This window comes from Lampris incognitus, chromosome 6, assembly GCF_029633865.1.
Source record: "Lampris incognitus isolate fLamInc1 chromosome 6, fLamInc1.hap2, whole genome shotgun sequence".
In the NCBI taxonomy this organism is placed as follows: Eukaryota; Metazoa; Chordata; class Actinopteri; order Lampriformes; family Lampridae; genus Lampris; species Lampris incognitus.
Window position 1 is genome coordinate 1,533,697 of NC_079216.1, and position 21,782 is coordinate 1,555,478.

At 49.7% G+C, this 21,782-nt stretch overlaps 1 protein-coding gene across 2 annotated transcripts in view; it reads left to right on the forward strand.

The window, feature by feature from the left end:
* The window catches only part of cadps2 (Ca++-dependent secretion activator 2), a 238,848-nt gene that overhangs the window by 216,633 nt on the left and 433 nt on the right, over positions 1-21,782 (forward strand). For both annotated transcript variants that reach the window (XM_056281254.1, XM_056281255.1), the window contains one exon: positions 18,254-18,358. In XM_056281254.1, the coding sequence (XP_056137229.1) occupies positions 18,254-18,358 (105 nt within the window). The remainder of the gene's footprint in view (positions 1-18,253; positions 18,359-21,782) is intronic.

The window sequence follows — 21,782 nt, forward strand, 5'->3', positions numbered from 1 at the left end:
GTTCTGCTGCTCTGCCTCTACCGCCCCATCAGCACTCACTAACTCCATCTGTTCTGCTGCTCTGCCTCTACCGCCCCATCAACACTCCCTAACTCCATCTGTTCTGCTGCTCTGCCTCTACTGCCCCATCAACACTCCCTCCCTCCATCTGTTCTGCTGCTCTGCCTCTACTGCCCCATCAACACTCCCTCCCTCCATCTGTTCTGCTGCTCTGCCTCTACTGCCCCATCAACACTCCCTCCCTCCATCTGTTCTGCTGCTCTGCCTCTACCGCCCCATCAACACTCACTAACTCCGTCTGTTCTGCTGCTCTGCCTCTACTGCCCCATCAACACTCAATAACTCCGTCTGTTCTGCTGCTCTGCCTCTACCGCCCCATCAGCACTCACTAACTCCATCTGTTCTGCTGCTCTGCCTCTACCGCCCCATCAACACTCCCTCCCTCCATCTGTTCTGCTGCTCTGCCTCTACCGCCCCATCAACACTCACTAACTCCATCTGTTCTGCTGCTCTGCCTCTACCGCCCCATCAACACTCCCTCCCTCCATCTGTTCTGCTGCTCTGCCTCTACTGCCCCATCAACACTCCCTCCCTCCATCTGTTCTGCTGCTCTGCCTCTACCGCCCAATCAACACTCCCTCCCTCCATCTGTTCTGCTGCTCTGCCTCTACCGCCCCATCAGCACTCACTAACTCCATCTGTTCTGCTGCTCTGCCTCTACCGCCCCATCAACACTCCCTCCCTCCATCTGTTCTGCTGCTCTGCCTCTACCGCCCCATCAACACTCACTAACTCCATCTGTTCTGCTGCTCTGCCTCTACCGCCCCATCAACACTCCCTCCCTCCATCTGTTCTGCTGCTCTGCCTCTACCGCCCCATCAACACTCACTAACTCCATCTGTTCTGCTGCTCTGCCTCTACCGCCCCATCAACACTCACTAACTCCATCTGTTCTGCTGCTCTGCCTCTACCGCCCCATCAACACTCACTAACTCCATCTGTTCTGCTGCTCTGCCTCTACCGCCCCATCAACACTCCCTCCCTCCATCTGTTCTGCTGCTCTGCCTCTACCGCCCCATCAACACTCCCTCCCTCCATCTGTTCTGCTGCTCTGCCTCTACTGCCCCATCAACACTCCCTCCCTCCATCTGTTCTGCTGCTCTGCCTCTACCGCCCCATCAACACTCCCTCCCTCCATCTGTTCTGCTGCTCTGCCTCTACCGCCCCATCAACACTCACTAACTCCATCTGTTCTGCTGCTCTGCCTCTACCGCCCCATCAACACTCCCTCCCTCCATCTGTTCTGCTGCTCTGCCTCTACTGCCCCATCAACACTCACTCCCTCCATCTGTTCTGCTGCTCTGCCTCTACCGCCCCATCAACACTCCCTCCCTCCATCTGTTCTGCTGCTCTGCCTCTACCGCCCCATCAACACTCACTAACTCCATCTGTTCTGCTGCTCTGCCTCTACCGCCCCATCAGCACTCACTCCCTCCATCTGTTCTGCTGCTCTGCCTCTACCGCCCCATCAGCACTCACTAACTCCATCTGTTCTGCTGCTCTGCCTCTACCGCCCCATCAACACTCCCTAACTCCATCTGTTCTGCTGCTCTGCCTCTACTGCCCCATCAACACTCCCTCCCTCCATCTGTTCTGCTGCTCTGCCTCTACCGCCCCATCAGCACTCACTAACTCCATCTGTTCTGCTGCTCTGCCTCTACTGCCCCATCAACACTCCCTCCCTCCATCTGTTCTGCTGCTCTGCCTCTACCGCCCCATCAACACTCACTAACTCCGTCTGTTCTGCTGCTCTGCCTCTACTGCCCCATCAACACTCAATAACTCCGTCTGTTCTGCTGCTCTGCCTCTACCGCCCCATCAGCACTCCCTCCATCTGTTCTGCCGCTCTGCCTCTACCGCCCATCAGCACTCCCTCCGTCTGTTCTGCTGCTCTGCCTCTACCGCCCCATCAACACTCCCTCCTTCCATCTGTTCTGCTGCTCTGCCTCTACCGCCCCATCAACACTCCCTCCCTCCATCTGTTCTGCCGCTCTGCCTCTACCGCCCCATCAGCACTCCCTCCATCTGTTCTGCCGCTCTGCCTCTACCGCCCATCAGCACTCCCTCCGTCTGTTCTGCTGCTCTGCCTCTACCGCCCCATCAACACTCACTAACTCCATCTGTTCTGCTGCTCTGCCTCTACCGCCCCATCAACACTCCCTCCCTCCATCTGTTCTGCTGCTCTGCCTCTACCGCCCCATCAACACTCCCTCCCTCCATCTGTTCTGCTGCTCTGCCTCTACCGCCCCATCAACACTCACTAACTCCATCTGTTCTGCTGCTCTGCCTCTACCGCCCCATCAGCACTCACTCCCTCCATCTGTTCTGCTGCTCTGCCTCTACCGCCCCATCAGCACTCACTAACTCCATCTGTTCTGCTGCTCTGCCTCTACCGCCCCATCAACACTCCCTAACTCCATCTGTTCTGCTGCTCTGCCTCTACTGCCCCATCAACACTCCCTCCCTCCATCTGTTCTGCTGCTCTGCCTCTACTGCCCCATCAACACTCCCTCCCTCCATCTGTTCTGCTGCTCTGCCTCTACTGCCCCATCAACACTCCCTCCCTCCATCTGTTCTGCTGCTCTGCCTCTACCGCCCCATCAACACTCACTAACTCCGTCTGTTCTGCTGCTCTGCCTCTACTGCCCCATCAACACTCAATAACTCCGTCTGTTCTGCTGCTCTGCCTCTACCGTCCCATCAGCACTCACTAACTCCATCTGTTCTGCTGCTCTGCCTCTACCGCCCCATCAACACTCCCTCCCTCCATCTGTTCTGCTGCTCTGCCTCTACCGCCCCATCAACACTCACTAACTCCATCTGTTCTGCTGCTCTGCCTCTACCGCCCCATCAACACTCCCTCCCTCCATCTGTTCTGCTGCTCTGCCTCTACTGCCCCATCAACACTCCCTCCCTCCATCTGTTCTGCTGCTCTGCCTCTACCGCCCAATCAACACTCCCTCCCTCCATCTGTTCTGCTGCTCTGCCTCTACCGCCCCATCAGCACTCACTAACTCCATCTGTTCTGCTGCTCTGCCTCTACTGCCCCATCAACACTCCCTCCCTCCATCTGTTCTGCTGCTCTGCCTCTACTGCCCCATCAACACTCACTCCCTCCATCTGTTCTGCTGCTCTGCCTCTACTGCCCCATCAACACTCACTAACTCCATCTGTTCTGCTGCTCTGCCTCTACTGCCCCATCAACACTCACTAACTCCATCTGTTCTGCTGCTCTGCCTCTACTGCCCCATCAACACTCACTAACTCCATCTGTTCTGCTGCTCTGCCTCTACTGCCCCATCAACACTCACTAACTCCATCTGTTCTGCTGCTCTGCCTCTACTGCCCCATCAACACTCACTAACTCTGTCTGTTCTGCTGCTCTGCCTCTACTGCCCCATCAACACTCACTAACTCCATCTGTTCTGCTGCTCTGCCTCTACTGCCCCATCAACACTCACTAACTCCATCTGTTCTGCTGCTCTGCCTCTACTGCCCCATCAACACTCACTAACTCCATCTGTTCTGCTGCTCTGCCTCTACTGCCCCATCAACACTCACTAACTCCATCTGTTCTGCTGCTCTGCCTCTACTGCCCCATCAACACTCACTAACTCTGTCTGTTCTGCTGCTCTGCCTCTACTGCCCCATCAACACTCACTAACTCCATCTGTTCTGCTGCTCTGCCTCTACTGCCCCATCAACACTCACTAACTCCATCTGTTCTGCTGCTCTGCCTCTACTGCCCCATCAACACTCACTAACTCCATCTGTTCTGCTGCTCTGCCTCTACTGCCCCATCAACACTCACTAACTCTGTCTGTTCTGCTCTGCTTCACTCACTCGCACCAAACCCTCGTTTGTCAGGCAAAGGTTCAACTCCACCTCTCCTCCACCTTTCGTCCACCTCTCCTCAGCATCCCCGAGACACTTGTTTGTACAGAGAGCTCATTGTTTTCAGTTTACTTTACTTTGTGTGTGTGTGGGTGTGTGTGTGGGTGTGTGTGTTTGTTCCCAATGCAAGCACTCTAGAGTTCTTTGTGTCTCTCTCATGCAGACATGTTGTTTTGTGAGTTTCATGCTGACAGCTGATGGACATGTGGATGGAGGTCATGTTAGTGTGAACATGTGACCATCATGGTGATCAGACACACTGAGTGTGTCAGCACAACACACTGACTTCACTGCTGCTGTGTTGTATCACTCAGAACACGCTGACCTCCATCCACACCCCCTGGGTCCCAACTCATGAGTCCGTTTATCCACAAGCTGCAAATCAGTCATACACACACACGCACACACACACACACACACACACACACACACGCACACACACACACACACACACATACATACAAGCCCCAACCTCCACACACACACACATGCATGCAGGCCCCACTGTTTTTGTGTGTGTGTGTGTGTGTGTTGAGGTTGGGGCTTGTATGTATGTGTGTGTGTGTGTGTGGGTGTGTGTGGACTTGCAGCGCTTAACGCAGGCTGAGATGAGAAGTCGGTGGAGTCGATTTGTGGAAGGTGCAGATGTGGAGGGACGAGTGGAGAGAGTGAGCCTAATGGAGCTCACACACATCCAGTCATGCACCAAGAGGGAGGTGAGGGCAGGCCCTCACACACACACACACACACACACACACACACACACACACACACACACTCAGACACAAACATTCACAGACAAATTAAATTCATTTGGACACACCATGTGTTTGGAGTGTAGCAGAGAATAAGTGTTATTGTGTGTACATGCCAGTGTAGAGAGCTGGTCCTGATGTGAGGGATGATCTTCTTCTGGTCCTGATGTGGGGGATGGTGTTCTTTATTCTACTGATAACCAGTTGCTTGTCCTGTGCTATAGGCAGCTTATTGGCTGGTTTACACGTGTGTGGAAAAAACCCAATTTATTTGCAGAGGCCTTTTAAACAGGCTGGTGAACAGATGGACATATTAATGAGACAGGTAGTGGACATGGAGAGAGTAGATGGACATATTCATGAGACAGGTAGTGGACATGGAGAGAGTAGAAGGACATATTCATGAGACAAGTAGTGGACATGGAGAGAGTAGATGGATATATTCATGAGACAGGTAGTGGACATGGAGAGAGTAGATGGACATATTCATGAGACAGGTAGTGGACATGGACAGAGTAGATGGACATATTCATGAGACAGGTAGTGGACATGGAGAGAGTAGATAGACATATTCATGAGACAGGTAGTGGACATGGAGAGAGTAGATGAACATATTCATGAGACAGGTAGTGGACATGGAGAGAATAGATGAACATATTCATGAGACAGGTAGTGGACATGGAGAGAGTAGATGGATATATTCATGAGAGAGGTAGTGGACATGGAGAGAGTAGATGGACATATTCATGAGACAAGTAGTGCATAGTGAGAGTTTACACTGCATAAAACACGAGCTTAAATACAAGAAATGAACACTGAATTTGAGGGGAAAGTACTTGATACTAGTGAAATTGTCTGTCCATGCAGCAGGATCATTTTACTTGAGAAGAAATCTTAAAATAAGTTGGTTCCAGTCTAGAAATAAGTAGGCTGAGTGTTCAAAGGCTCGAACTAAGAAGGAAATTCTGGTTTTTAGATCAAATTACTTAAGATCAGACTTGCTACAGCACAGTAACAAGTGAAATACACTGGATATTAGCAGATAATTCTTAGCTCAATTTTTTGCATTCTTAATTTTAGCACACTGAAAAAGGAACAAGAAATCAAATCACTAACTGGGAACTACTTAATACTAGTGGAGTATGATTATTCCGTTACTTGAAACAAGTTGGCTCATCTTGAAATATGTAGGCCCAAACTTAAAACTAGTCCTTAATCCCAGAGCATACATCTTAAAACAGGAAACTTGGTTTTACTGAAATCACAACCAGGACAAGTGGAATTTCTCTCAACTTTTATTGACAACTCTGTTTTGAACAGTCTTTGTGCAAACTGCCGGGAAAAACAAAAACAAAAAACCCCACAAAAACAGGCTATTCAATGACCTGCATTAGACTGTGGGCAAGCTACAGTCTACTCTGACCCCCATGCATGTCACAGAAAAGGCATTTCACAACACTTTTTTTTAAAAGGGGGGATCGAGAAAGCGAAAGAAAGAGATGACATTTGACCATTGAAGGTTATATGCTGTTTAAACGTCAGAGAAAAATATCTGAATGAAATAAAACTATGCCCAATAACAGGGAATTAAACTGGACGTCTTAGCTATCCAAGTCAGGGACACAGCAAATACATTGTAATATTCTATGATAGCTCTTGCTTTTCCAAGCTCAGATCACCTTTCCAAGGTTGAGCAGAGAAAATCAAAAGTGTACTTTCATTTCGTGATAGGTGAAGCATGTTGAGCCATTGAATAAAAATGTATTTATATATATAAATAAAAGCCTTGTGTCATCCTTAAATCAAGCAATTATATTTTTGCTAAGTTATTTTTTGTGCGAGAGAATGGTGCAAATTGCTACTCTAGCTAATGTATCTTGTTTTAACAATAAATTACTCAATTGTAAGATTTCCTGACTAATTGAGGTATAAAAGACATATTCATGATCAATTTAAGAATATAACATGAATTCAAAGATAGAAACTAGTAAATAACTTTTAAAACGATAATTAATCTCATATTTCCTGATCTAAGATTTTAAATCTTGGCAAGCGCAGAAGAATTTGCAGTGTAGATGGACATATTCATGAAACAGGTAGTGCACATGGAGTGACTTGACATACAGGCTGATCATTACATTACTGTGACTGTGGACAACAGCACACAACCACAGTACAGACCACACAACATAGTGTGAAAAGTCTTGGGTGTGGACTCAGAGCTGCATCACAGCACACGTGCTGCTGACATGTTCACATGCTACATGTGTCCATGTGCTGCATCTGTTCATGTGCTGCATGTTATGCTACATGTGTTCATATGCTACATGTGTTCAGGTGCTGCATGTGTTCAGGTGCTGCATATGTCCATGTGCTGCATCTGTTCATGTGCTGCATGTTATGCTACACGTGTTCATATGCTACATGTGTTCAGGTGCTGCATGTGTTCAGGTGCTGCATGTGTCCATGTGCTGCATGTGTTCATGTGCTGCATGTGTTCATATGCTGCATGTGTTCACAAGCTGCATGTGTTCACGTGCCTCATGTGTTCATATGCTACATGTGTTCAGGTGCTGCATATGTCCATGTGCTGCATGTGTTCATGTGCTGCATGTTATGCTACATGTGTTCAGGTGCTGCATGTGTTCAGGTGCTGCATATGTCCATGTGCTGCATGTGTTCATATGCTGCATGTGTTCACATGCTACATGTGTTCATGTGCTGCATGTGTCCATGTGCTGCATCTGTTCATGTGCTGCATGTTATGCTACATGTGTTCATATGCTACATGTGTTCAGGTGCTGCATGTGTTCAGGTGCTGCATATGTCCATGTGCTGCATGTGTTCAGGTGCTGCATGTGTTCATGTGCTGCATGTGTTCAGGTGCTGCATGTGTCCAGGTGCTGCATGTGTCCATGTGCTGCATGTGTTCATATGCTGCATGTGTTCACATGCTACATGTGTTCATGTGCTGCATGTGTCCAGGTGCTGCATGTGTCCATGTGCTGCATGTGTTCATATGCTGCATGTGTTCACATGCTACATGTGTTCATGTGCTGCATGTGTCCATGTGCTGCATCTGTTCATGTGCTGCATGTTATGCTACACGTGTTCATATGCTACATGTGTTCAGGTGCTGCATGTGTTCAGGTGCTGCATATGTCCATGTGCTGCATGTGTTCATGTGCTGCATGTGTTCATGTGCTGCATGTGTTCACAAGCTGCATGTGTTCACGTGCCTCATGTGTTCATATGCTACATGTGTTCAGGTGCTGCATGTGTTCATGTGCTGCATGTGTTCATGTGCTGCATGTGTTCAGGTGATGCATGTGTCCATGTGCTGCATGTGTTCATATGCTGCATGTGTTCACATGCTACATGTGTTCATGTGCTGCATGTGTCCATGTCCTGCATCTGTTCATGTGCTGCATGTTATGCTACATGTGTTCATATGCTACATGTGTTCAGGTGCTGCATGTGTTCAGGTGCTGCATATGTCCATGTGCTGCATGTGCTGCATATGTTCATATGCTGAATGTGTTCACAAGCTGCATGTGTTCAGGTGCTGCATGTGTCCATGTGCTGCATCTGTTCATGTGCTGCATGTTATGCTACACGTGTTCATATGCTACATGTGTTCAGGTGCTGCATGTGTTCAGGTGCTGCATGTGTCCATGTGCTGCATGTGTTCATGTGCTGCATGTGTTCATATGCTGCATGTGTTCACAAGCTGCATGTGTTCACGTGCCTCATGTGTTCATATGCTACATGTGTTCAGGTGCTGCATATGTCCATGTGCTGCATGTGTTCATGTGCTGCATGTTATGCTACATGTGTTCAGGTGCTGCATGTGTTCAGGTGCTGCATATGTCCATGTGCTGCATGTGTTCATATGCTGCATGTGTTCACATGCTACATGTGTTCATGTGCTGCATGTGTCCATGTGCTGCATCTGTTCATGTGCTGCATGTTATGCTACATGTGTTCATATGCTACATGTGTTCAGGTGCTGCATGTGTTCAGGTGCTGCATATGTCCATGTGCTGCATGTGTTCAGGTGCTGCATGTGTTCATGTGCTGCATGTGTTCAGGTGCTGCATGTGTCCAGGTGCTGCATGTGTCCATGTGCTGCATGTGTTCATATGCTGCATGTGTTCACATGCTACATGTGTTCATGTGCTGCATGTGTCCAGGTGCTGCATGTGTCCATGTGCTGCATGTGTTCATATGCTGCATGTGTTCACATGCTACATGTGTTCATGTGCTGCATGTGTCCATGTGCTGCATCTGTTCATGTGCTGCATGTTATGCTACACGTGTTCATATGCTACATGTGTTCAGGTGCTGCATGTGTTCAGGTGCTGCATATGTCCATGTGCTGCATGTGTTCATGTGCTGCATGTGTTCATGTGCTGAATGTGTTCACAAGCTGCATGTGTTCAGGTGCTGCATGTGTCCATGTGCTGCATCTGTTCATGTGCTGCATGTTATGCTACACGTGTTCATATGCTACATGTGTTCAGGTGCTGCATGTGTTCAGGTGCTGCATGTGTCCATGTGCTGCATGTGTTCATGTGCTGCATGTGTTCATATGCTGCATGTGTTCACAAGCTGCATGTGTTCACGTGCCTCATGTGTTCATATGCTACATGTGTTCAGGTGCTGCATATGTCCATGTGCTGCATGTGTTCATGTGCTGCATGTTATGCTACATGTGTTCAGGTGCTGCATGTGTTCAGGTGCTGCATATGTCCATGTGCTGCATGTGTTCATATGCTGCATGTGTTCACATGCTACATGTGTTCATGTGCTGCATGTGTCCATGTGCTGCATCTGTTCATGTGCTGCATGTTATGCTACATGTGTTCATATGCTACATGTGTTCAGGTGCTGCATGTGTTCAGGTGCTGCATATGTCCATGTGCTGCATGTGTTCAGGTGCTGCATGTGTTCATGTGCTGCATGTGTTCAGGTGCTGCATGTGTCCAGGTGCTGCATGTGTTCATATGCTACATGTGTTCAGGTGCTGCATGTGTTCATGTGCTGCATGTGTTCATGTGCTGCATGTGTTCAGGTGATGCATGTGTCCATGTGCTGCATGTGTTCATATGCTGCATGTGTTCACATGCTACATGTGTTCATGTGCTGCATGTGTCCATGTCCTGCATCTGTTCATGTGCTGCATGTTATGCTACATGTGTTCATATGCTACATGTGTTCAGGTGCTGCATGTGTTCAGGTGCTGCATATGTCCATGTGCTGCATGTGCTGCATATGTTCATATGCTGAATGTGTTCACAAGCTGCATGTGTTCAGGTGCTGCATGTGTCCATGTGCTGCATCTGTTCATGTGCTGCATGTTATGCTACACGTGTTCATATGCTACATGTGTTCAGGTGCTGCATGTGTTCAGGTGCTGCATATGTCCATGTGCTGCATGTGTTCATGTGCTGCATGTGTTCATGTGCTGCATGTGTTCAGGTGATGCATGTGTCCATGTGCTGCATGTGTTCATATGCTGCATGTGTTCACATGCTACATGTGTTCATGTGCTGCATATGTCCATGTGCTGCATCTGCTCATGTGCTGCATGTTATGCTACATGTGTTCATATGCTACATGTGTTCAGGTGCTGCATGTGTTCAGGTGCTGCATATGTCCATGTGCTGCATGTGTTCATATGCTGCATGTGTTCACAAGCTGCATGTGTTCACGTGCCTCATGTGTTCATATGCTACATGTGTTCAGGTGCTGCATGTGTCCACGTGCTGCATGTGTCCACATGCTGCATGTGTTCACAAGCTGCATGTGTTCACGTGCTGCATGTGTTCATGTGCTACATGTGTTCAGGTGCTGCATGTGTCCATGTGCTGCATGTGTTCACGTGCTGCATGTGTTCAGGTGCTACATATGTTCAGGTGCTACATATGTTCAGGTGCTACACGTGTTCACATGCTGTGTTCACATGCTGCATGTGTTCATGTGCTACATGTGTTCACATGCTGCATGTGTTCAGGTGCTACATGTGTTCACATGCTGCATGTGTTCAGGTGCTACATGTGTCCATGTGCTGCATGTGTTCATATGCTGCATGTGTTCACATGCTACATGTGTTCATGTGCTGCATGTGTCCATGTGCTGCATCTGTTCATGTGCTGCATGTTATGCTACACGTGTTCATATGCTACATGTGTTCAGGTGCTGCATGTGTTCAGGTGCTGCATATGTCCATGTGCTGCATGTGTTCATGTGCTGCATGTGTTCACAAGCTGCATGTGTTCACGTGCCTCATGTGTTCATATGCTACATGTGTTCAGGTGCTGCATATGTCCATGTGCTGCATGTGTTCATGTGCTGCATGTGTTCATGTGCTGCATTTGTTCAGGTGATGCATGTGTCCATGTGCTGCATGTGTTCATATGCTGCATGTGTTCACATGCTACATGTGTTCATGTGCTGCATGTGTCCATGTGCTGCATCTGTTCATGTGCTGCATGTTATGCTACATGTGTTCATATGCTACATGTGTTCAGGTGCTGCATGTGTTCAGGTGCTGCATATGTCCATGTGCTGCATGTGTTCATGTGCTGCATGTGTTCACAAGCTGCATGTGTTCAGGTGCTGCATGTGTCCATGTGCTGCATCTGTTCATGTGCTGCATGTTATGCTACACGTGTTCATATGCTACATGTGTTCAGGTGCTGCATGTGTTCAGGTGCTGCATATGTCCATGTGCTGCATGTGTTCAGGTGCTGCATGTGTTCAGGTGCTGCATATGTCCATATGCTGCATGTGTTCACATGCTACATGTGTTCATGTGCTGCATGTGTCCATGTGCTGCATCTGTTCATGTGCTGCATGTTATGCTACATGTGTTCATATGCTACATGTGTTCAGGTGCTGCATGTGTTCAGGTGCTGCATATGTCCATGTGCTGCATGTGTTCATGTGCTGCATGTGTTCATGTGCTGCATGTGTTCACAAGCTGCATGTGTTCACGTGCCTCATGTGTGCAGGTGCTGCATATGTCCATGTGCTGCATGTGTTCATATGCTACATGTGTTCAGGTGCTGCATGTGTTCAGGTGCTGCATATGTCCATGTGCTACATGTGTTCATATGCTGCATGTGTTCAGGTGCTGCATGTGTTCAGGTGCTGCATATGTCCATGTGCTGCATGTGTTCATGTGCTGCATGTGTTCATATGCTGCATGTGTTCACAAGCTGCATGTGTTCACGTGCCTCATGTGTTCATATGCTACATGTGTTCAGGTGCTGCATATGTCCATGTGCTGCATGTGTTCATGTGCTGCATGTGTTCACATGCTGCACGTGTGCATGCTCACTTGGGCCCGCCCTGTCATTTATTTTGTTTGAGTGCACACCAGGGAGTCCTTTTAGTCTGAATGCAAAGCACATTGTGACCACACACAAACACACACACACATACACACACGTTTTCACATAAGGGGGTCAAATCACCTTGATTAAGCTGCTGATGAGGCCATATAGTGTGTGAGTGTGTGTGCAGTGTGTGTGTGTGTGTGTGCGCGTATGTGGCTCATCCACCATATAATGTTCTCAATGACCACCGATAACAAACAGCACTGATTTCCTCTCATCTTTCTTCCATCTGTCCCTCCTCCATCCATCCATCAGGCGAGGACCAAGGTGTTATGTTGGTTTTGGGTTGAGATGAGACTCATTTGAGACTCGATTTCTGTCTGTCTGTCTTTCTGTTTATCTGTCTGTCGGTTTATCTGTCTCTCTGAATATATATCTCTGTCTTTCTGTCTGTCTCTGTTTATCTGTCTGTCGGTTTATCTGTCTCTCTGAATATATATCTCTGTCTTTCTGTCTGTCTCTGTTTATCTGTCTGTCTGTGCTTCTGTCTGTCTGTCTGTCTCTCCTGTCTCTGTCTGTTTATCTGTCTCTCTCTTTATATGTCTCTGTCTGTCTGTCTCTGTTTATCTGTCTGTCTGTCTGTCTGTTTCTCTCTCTGTCTCTCTCTCTCCTGTCTCTGTCTGTCTGTTTCTCTGTCTGTCTGTCTGTCTGTCTGTCTGTCTGTCTGTCTGTCTGTCTGTCTGTCTGTCTGTCTGTCTGTCTGTCTGTTTTTCTGTGTGTGTGTGTGTGTGTGTGTGTGTGTGTGTGTGTGTGTGTGTGTGTGTGTGCAGTGTGTCTGTCTGTGTGTGTGTTTGAGACAACAAAGTCATTGGGCAGAGGAGAAACCAGGCAACGGTTCATTGGTCTTTATGTGTGTGCCAGTATATTTAAAGTGATGCTGACATCAGAATCTGAAAACAGCGCGTCTGCGGCCACTCGAGAGAGATCTGTGATTGGCTGTAGATGGTGGCCAATGACAAATTGTGCCGGTGGATACGTAGACACCAGTCAATCTGCATATAGGGTGTGTCCGTAGCGAGATGCTATAAAACCACGGAGAAGCCGTTCTTTCACCCCCTCCTGCTAGCTACTTGGCTCCAGTTTGCACTATTTTGCTGAGACTTTATTATCGATCTTGCTACGACATATTGCTATCTATCTATCTATCTATCTATCTATCTATCTATCTATCTATCTATCTATCTATCTATCTATCTATCTATCTATCTGCCTGTCTTTCTTTCTTTCTTTCTTTCTTTCTTTCTTTCTTTCTTTCTTTCTTTCTTTCTTTCTTTCTTTCTATCTATCTATCTGTCTGTCTGTCTGTTTGTCTGTCTGTGTATCTATCTATCTATCTATCTATCTATCTATCTATCTATCTATCTATCTATCTATCTATCTATCTATCTATCTATCTATCTATCTATCTGTCTGTCTGTCTGTCTGTCTGTCTGTCTGTCTTTCTTTCTATCTATCTATCTGTCTGTCTGTCTGTCTGTCTGTTTGTCTGTCTGTGTATCTATCTATCTATCTATCTATCTATCTATCTATCTATCTATCTATCTATCTATCTATCTATCTATCTATCTATCTATCTATCTATCTATCTATCTATCTATCTATCTATCTGTCTGTCTGTCTATCTATCTATCTATCTAAGTTATTTGTATCACTGAATACTACTCGAACTGTAATCCTCGCAGAGGATCTCCCTCTTGCTCTCGCTATCCGACATTTTTTGTAAATAACAAGTGACAAGCGGTACCGAGCCCCGCCCACCCAGGAAGACAGTAGCCAATAGCTTTGAATTCATAAAACCACACCTATTTTCGGTTATGATTCAAAACCCCAATGTTGAAACATGTGTTCAGAAAGGGCATGTCAGTCTCTCTTTAAATTTATTGTCTGTAGTTGTGTGTAAAGTCAGTCATGATTCAGCGTGTGAATACCAGCAACCTAGAGGCCATTGACAAGGCGTCTGGGTGTGAAGGAAGAGTGTTTGGTGGAAAGAATGTGACGAGCCTACGCAGCTCCTCACAACCAGGAGCACGAAGAGCCCTGAACTCTGGCTGAGCCTGCAGCTGTTTTCCTGTGAGGCTCCTGCTCTGAGCCTGCAGCTGTTCTCCTGTGAGGCACCTGCTCTGAGCCTGCAGCTGTTTTCCTGTGAGGCTCCTGCTCTGAGCCTGCAGCTGTTCTCCTGTGAGGCTCCTGCTCTGAGCCTGCAGCTGTTCTCCTGTGAGGCTCCTGCTCTGAGCCTGCTGCTGTTCTCTTGTGAGGCTCCTGCTTTGACCTTGCAGCTGTTCTCCTGTGAGGCTCCCGCTCTGAGCCTGCAGCTGTTCTCCTGTGAGGCTCCCGCTCTGAGCCTGCAGCTGTTCTCCTGTGAGGCTCCTGCTCTGAGCCTGCAGCTGTTCTCCTGTGAGGCTCCTGCTCTGAGCCTGCAGCTGTTCTCCTGTGAGGCACCTGCTCTGAGCCTGCAGCTGTTTTCCTGTGAGGCTCCTGCTCTGAGCCTGCAGCTGTTCTCCTGTGAGGCTCCTGCTCTGAGCCTGCAGCTGTTCTCCTGTGAGGCTCCTGCTCTGAGCCTGCAGCTGTTCTCCTGTGAGGCTCCCGCTCTGAGCGTGCAGCTGTTCTCCTGTGAGGCTCCTGCTCTGAGCCTGCAGCTGTTCTCTTGTGAGGCTCCTGCTCTGAGCCTGGAGCTGTTCTCCTGTGAGGCTCCTGCTCTGAGCCTGCAGCTGTTCTCCTGTGAGGCTCCTGCTCTGAGCCTGCTGCTGTTCTCCTGTGAGGCTCCTGCTTTGACCTTGCAGCTGTTCTCCTGTGAGGCTCCCGCTCTGAGCCTGCAGCTGTTCTCCTGTGAGGCTCCCGCTCTGAGCCTGCAGCTGTTCTCCTGTGAGGCTCCCGCTCTGAGCCTGCAGCTGTTCTCCTGTGAGGCTCCTCCTCTGAGCCTGCAGCTGTTCTCCTGTGAGGCTCCTGCTCTGAGCCTGCTGCTGTTCTCCTGTGAGGCTCCTGCTTTGACCTTGCAGCTGTTCTCCTGTGAGGCTCCCGCTCTGAGCCTGCAGCTGTTCTCCTGTGAGGCTCTTGCTCTGAGCCTGCAGCTGTTCTCCTGTGAGGCACCTGCTCTGAGCCTGCAGCTGTTCTCCTGTGAGGCTCCTGCTCTGAGCCTGCAGCTGTTCTCCTGTGAGGCTCCTGCTTTGACCTTGCAGCTGTTCTCCTGTGAGGCTCCTGCTTTGACCTTGCAGCTGTTCTCCTGTGAGGCTCCTGCTCTGAGCCTGCAGCTGTTCTCCTGTGAGGCTCCCGCTCTGAGCCTGCAGCTGTTCTCCTGTGAGGCTCCCGCTCTGAGCCTGCAGCTGTTCTCCTGTGAGGCTCCCGCTCTGAGCCTGCAGCTGTTCTCCTGTGAGGCTCCTCCTCTGAGCCTGCAGCTGTTCTCCTGTGAGGCTCCTGCTCTGAGCCTGCTGCTGTTCTCCTGTGAGGCTCCTGCTTTGACCTTGCAGCTGTTCTCCTGTGAGGCTCCCGCTCTGAGCCTGCAGCTGTTCTCCTGTGAGGCTCTTGCTCTGAGCCTGCAGCTGTTCTCCTGTGAGGCACCTGCTCTGAGCCTGCAGCTGTTCTCCTGTGAGGCTCCCGCTCTGAGCCTGCAGCTGTTCTCCTGTGAGGCTCCCGCTCTGAGCCTGCAGCTGTTCTCCTGTGAGGCTCCCGCTCTGAGCCTGCAGCTGTTCTCCTGTGAGGCTCCTGCTCTGAGCCTGCAGCTGTTCTCCTGTGAGGCTCCCGCTCTGAGCCTGCAGCTGTTCTCCTGTGAGGCTCTTGCTCTGAGCCTGCAGCTGTTCTCCTGTGAGGCTCCTGCTCTGAGCCTGCAGCTGTTCTCCTGTGAGGCTCCCGCTCTGAGCCTGCAGCTGTTCTCCTGTGAGGCACCTGCTCTGAGCCTGCAGCTGTTCTCCTGTGAAGCTCTTGCTCTGAGCCTGCAGCTGTTCTCCTGTGAGGCACCTGCTCTGAGCCTGCAGCTGTTCTCCTGTGAAGCTCTTGCTCTGAGCCTGCAGCTGTTCTCCTGTGAGGCTCTTGCTCTGAGCCTGCAGCTGTTCTCCTGTGAGGCACCTGCTCTGAGCCTGGAGCTGTTCTCCTGTGGAGCTCTTGCTCTGAGCCTGCAGCTGTTCTCCTGTGAAGCTCTTGCTCTGAGCCTGCAGCTGTTCTCCTGTGAGGCACCTGCTCTGAGCCTGCAGCTGTTCTCCTGTGGAGCTCTTGCTCTGAGCCTGCAGCTGTTCTCCTGTGAAGCTCTTGCTCTGAGCCTGCAGCTGTTCTCCTGTGAAGCTCTTGCTCTGAGCCTACTGCTGTTCTCCTGTGGAGCTCCTGCTCTGAGCCTGCAGCTGTTCTCCTGTGAGGCACCTGCTCTGAGCCTGCAGCTGTTCTCCTGTGGAGCTCTTGCTCTGAGCCTGCAGCTGTTCTCCTGTGAAGCTCTTGCTCTGAGCCTGCAGCTGTTCTCCTGTGAAGCTCTTGCTCTGAGCCTGCAGCTGTTCTCCTGTGAGGCACCTGCTCTGAGCCTGCAGCTGTTCTCCTATGAAGCTCTTGCTCTGAGCCTGCAGCTGTTCTCCTGTGAGGCACCTGCTCTGAGCCTGCAGCTGTTCTCCTGTGAGGCTCCTGCTCTGAGCCTGCAGCTGTTCTCCTGTGAAGCTCTTGTGGTGGCAGCTGCTCTGAGCTATTATGGTGGCATGACAAAAGAAGATCTTCCATCACACAGGCTTCTCTCTTCACTACTTTGGTTTTCAGGTTTTGGATGAAAAGGTGTTTAATGCAATTGTTTACAAAAGCGTTTTTACAGGCGTCCAGGTGGTGTAGCGGTCTTTTCCGTTGCCTACCAACACAGGGATCGCCGGTTCAAATCCCCGTGTTACCTCCGGCTTGGTCAGGCGTCTCTACAGACACAATTGGCCGTGTCTGCGGGTGAGAAGCCGGATGTGGGTATTTGTCCTTGTCGCTGCATTATCGCCTCCTCTGGTCAGTCAGGGCGCCTGTTCAGGGGGGAAGAGGAACTGGGGGAAATAGCGTGATCCTACCCCGTGCTACGTCCCCCTGGTGAAACTCCTCACTGTCAGGTGAAAAGAAGCGGCTGGTGACTCCACATGTATGGGAGGAGGCATGTGGTAGTCTGCAGCCCTCCCCGGATCAGCAGAGGGGGTGGGGCAGAGACCGGGATGGCTCAGAAGAGTGGGGTAATTGGCCAAGTACAATTGGGGAGAAAAAGGGAAAAAATCCACAGAAAAAGAGAACATGTTGCCCTCCTGCTCTGGATGACATGGGTAACAGACCAGATGCAACATTCACCACGTCAGTGTGGAGGTGAAGCCCTGACGACGCCGGTCAGGCGTTCATGGAGGGTCTTTCCCAGCAGCTCCTGACAGGCTGCTGGTGCAGGAATGTGTTCTCACCTGAACCCCGTGTTGACTCATATGACCCAGGAGACACAAGTATGATCTCAGAGTTTATCAGACAGGTGCCAGCAGCTGTAGCTTTCAAATACGTTGTTCATTCGTTTTTTATAGGTAGGGACATGTGGGGCTGAAACGGTGTCTAATGGTCACCATTGTGTCTCTAATTAGACCTGTCACAACTGTCTTTATCAGGATGTCAAATTCCCCCCAGACAATTATCACGGCAAGAAATACCCTGACGGTGAAACAGTGATAATTACAGCAATTATTTCCTCACCATGTCCCAGTCTGTATGAGAGACAGGTGGAGAAGAGAGGAGGAGGAGGAGGAACAGACCTCGAGGAAGAAATAGGAATGTTGAACCAAATGAACGCCGGCAGCTCGTCTTCGCATTGTCCAACATGGTTACGTGTTGTGTTTCAGCTCTCAGACAGGACTGCACTTTGATTGGCACATGACAGGGTCACACCTGCTGTTTGATTGACAGCACTAATGGAGATCCAGGAGCAGAAACGGCAGGGCTTGGTCTTCACCCGTCAATCCACATGTCACACGCCAGGCGACCGGGGGACCCGTCTACTACCTGGAACCCTTGCACGGGGAAACGAGTTGACCGTTCCAAGCACAATCTTCTTTCCATGGGAGTGTGATGTGGCAACTGTCGTTATGGATTACACAAAGACTTCTCACACACACACACACACACATACACACAGACACTGATGTTGGCTTTGTGTGTGTTCTTCCACAGTGGTGGTACAGCAGCAGCATGAAGGTGGTGTGTGTGTGGCTGACAGACCGACTGGACCTGCAGCTGCACGTCTACCAGCTGAAAACACTCATCAGGATTGTCAAGGTATGACCTGCAGGTTGGGGGGGGGGGGGGGGGGGCAGAGCGTCCTGGGGGTCAGGGGCCCGGGCCGGAGCCCAGACAGTGTCCCATGCAGGACTGTTTTCAGGGTGTGAGCTGAGAGGAGGATGGGACTGTTTCAGTGACAAGGAAGCGAGTGTGGTGTAAAGATGTGTGGTGTCTCTCCACAGAGGAGACACCGGCCCACTGTTATCTCATTAGCATGTGTAAAGATGTGTGGTGTCTCTCCACAGAGGAGACACCGGCCCACTGTTATCTCATTAGCATGTGTAAAGATGTGTGGTGTCTCTCCACAGAGGAGACACCGGCCCACTGTTATCTCATTAGCATGTGTAAAGATGTGTGGTGTCTCTCCACAGAGGAGACACCGGCCCACTGTTATCTCATTAGCATGCGGTTTGGTGTGGAAACCATCCAAAACGTGTTCATATCCGGTGGTGGGCGGGGCTTAATGACACTGGTGTTCAATGATTGGTTTTACATTCACGTCACATCCAGTGATCGAAATCTGATACAGTGTTGGTATCGTCCAACGCCATTGTTATCTCCTGTACTGATCCTACAGTGCCGACAGAAGTCACAACCAGCCGCCGTTCCTCTTTTCCCGTCAGGAAACAGAACTTAAGTAAAGTGTCTGAATCCATGTCAGGGTCGGCTGAGGAGACGCCACACATGTGCGTCAAGTAGATGGATGCCGTTGCATCGTGGCGTCATTTGTCCCTGTAGTTTTTCTGTGGGACTTCCTGGTCCTGATATCGACTCCATTGCTGATGGAAACATGAACAATAACCATGTGGTGGCATCATTTACAACCTTACTACTATACGGGCAACTGCGCCCGTGGTGCGGGAGACCTGGGTTCACGTCCCGGCTGTGGTCGTTCCCAGCTGCCCCCTGAAATCACTACAATAAAATCTAAGCTGTTAATTAAACCTTTTATATTTGTGGCGCCTCTCAGTGGTGGGACTCCAAAGGCTTTTGCTGGCATGCTCAGTGAGGACTCGGCATGTTTCACATTTTATTTAGATAAAGGGAAAGGACATGTTTGGTGAAAAGTTTGTTGGTTAATTTTAGCCAAGTCATCTGGCCTGTCAGTTATTTGTTGATGTATTTTTTGAAGGACAGTTGAAGAATGCAACTCCTTACTGGCAGGTCTGCCTGCATGCTCTTTCAAACGTCTGCAAATGATCCAGAGCGCGGCAGCACATCTGGTCTACAACCCAGAACAGCACATGTCACTCCACTGTTCATACCCCTCCACTGGCTCCCAGTTGCAGCCCGCATCAAATTCAAAACCTTGATGCCCGCTTACAAAACAGCAACTAAAACGGCTCCTGCCTACCTGAACTCCCTCATTCAGGTCTACACTCAGTCCCTACCTGAACTCCCTCATTCAGGTCTACACTCAGTCTCCCTACCTGAACTCCCTCATTCAGGTCTACACTCAGTCCCTACCTGCACGCCCTCATTCAGGTCTACACTCAGTCCCTACCTGAACTCCCTCATTCAGGTCTACACTCAGTCCCTACCTGAACGCCCTCATTCAGGTCTACACTCAGTCCCTACCTGAACGCCCTCATTCAGGTCTACACTCAGTCCCGCTCAGTACGCTCTGCCAGTGAAAGGTGCCTGGCACTTCCGCCACAACGGGGCCCTAAGTCACTAGCCAGACTCTTCTCTTCTGTAGTTCCCCGGTGGTGGAACGAGTTACCAAACTCCATTTGATCCACTGAGTCCCTCTCCATCTTTTAGAAGAAGCTAAAGACCCAGCTCTTTCTCCAACACCTGCACACCTGATGGTGTTAATATGAAAATGCTTCTATGCACCCTATACCTTGCCTTTGTGCACTGCCTGTTGACACCTATGTCCTATCGGACTTGCTAGTTTTTTGGCACTTACTTGCGTTGTCACCTCCTGACTAGATCCTTGCTTGTGTTGTGTTAACTCTCAGATGTGTGTTGCTTTGGATAAAAGTGTCTGCTAAATGAAACTGTAACACCAAGTTTTGTGTAACTTGGATGAACAAAAAAAGTAAATTTCAAAATATTCAAAACTTCAGAAAATGATGATGGAAGGAGCTAAATGGTTGGACTCAACATGTTGCATAGAATGTATGGACGGGACGCTGGTGGGGAGAAGGCCTGGCTCACAGTTGGCATTCCAATTCATCCCAGAGGTGTTGGATGGGGCTGAGGTCAGGGCTCTGTTCAGGCCAGTCAAGGTCCTCCACACTAAACTCTGCAAACCATGTCTTTGTGGACCTGGCTTCATGCACTGGGGCATTATCATGCTGAAACAGGAAAGGGCCTTCCCCAAACTACTGACACAAAAGTGGAAGCGCACAATTCTCTAGCATGTCATACTATGCTGTAGCATTAAGGTTTCCCTCCACTAGAACTAAGGGGCTGAATCAAACCTTGAAAAACAGCCCCAGACCATTATTCCTCTTCCACCAAACTTTATAGTTGGCACTATGCATACGGGCAGGTAGTGTTCTCCTGGTATCCACCAAACCCAGATTGGTCCATCAGACTGCCAGATAGCGAAGCGTGATTCATCACTCCAGAGAATGTGTTTCCACTGCTGCAGAGTCCAATGTGGTGTGCTTTACACCACTCCAGCCAACAGTTAGCATCGCACATCACTATCTTAGGCTTGAGTGCTGCTGCTCAGCCATGGAAACCCATTTCATGAAGCTCCCGACAAACAGTTCTTGTGCTGGTGTTGCTTCCAGAGGCAGTTTGGCATGTGGTAGTGAGTGCTGAACCGAGGACAGAAAATTTTTACACTTCAGCCCTCGGCAGTCCCGTTCTGTGGCCTTGTGTGTCCTTCCGCTTCCCGGCTGAGCTGCTGTTACTCCGACACGTTTCCCCCTCACAATAACAGACTGACAGCTGGCCGGGGCAGATCTGGCAGGGCAGGAATGTAGCCAGCTGACTGTTGGAAAGGTGGCGTCCTATGACAGAGACACGGTGAAAAGTCACGGAGTTCTTCACTCCGACCCATTGTACTGTCAGTGTGTGTCTGTAGAGACTGCAGGGCTGTGTGTGGGATTTTATGATGTACCAGCAGTGGGTGGGGCTGAAACCCCGAACCGTGTCATGAGAAGAGGCGTCCACATGCGTTTGGCCATGTGGTGTAGGTTTCTTCTCATGACGAGGTGGAGCGGTGGTATCTGGTTGACGTACAGGAGTCGTGTGACAGAAATATGCCAGTTACTCTATTTTGGAAACTGAATTGGGAACGTTTATGTCTGTTAGACTGGGTCAGCCAAACCAGATGGTACCAGTCCTGATGAGACACTGGGACTGGGCCTTATTCTGTGATTTCCTGTCAAACCAAGACGGTTTCTGTCTATTGGGAGGGAGGAAGAGGAACCTGATCTGATCAGCGGGTAGAGAGCGGCTC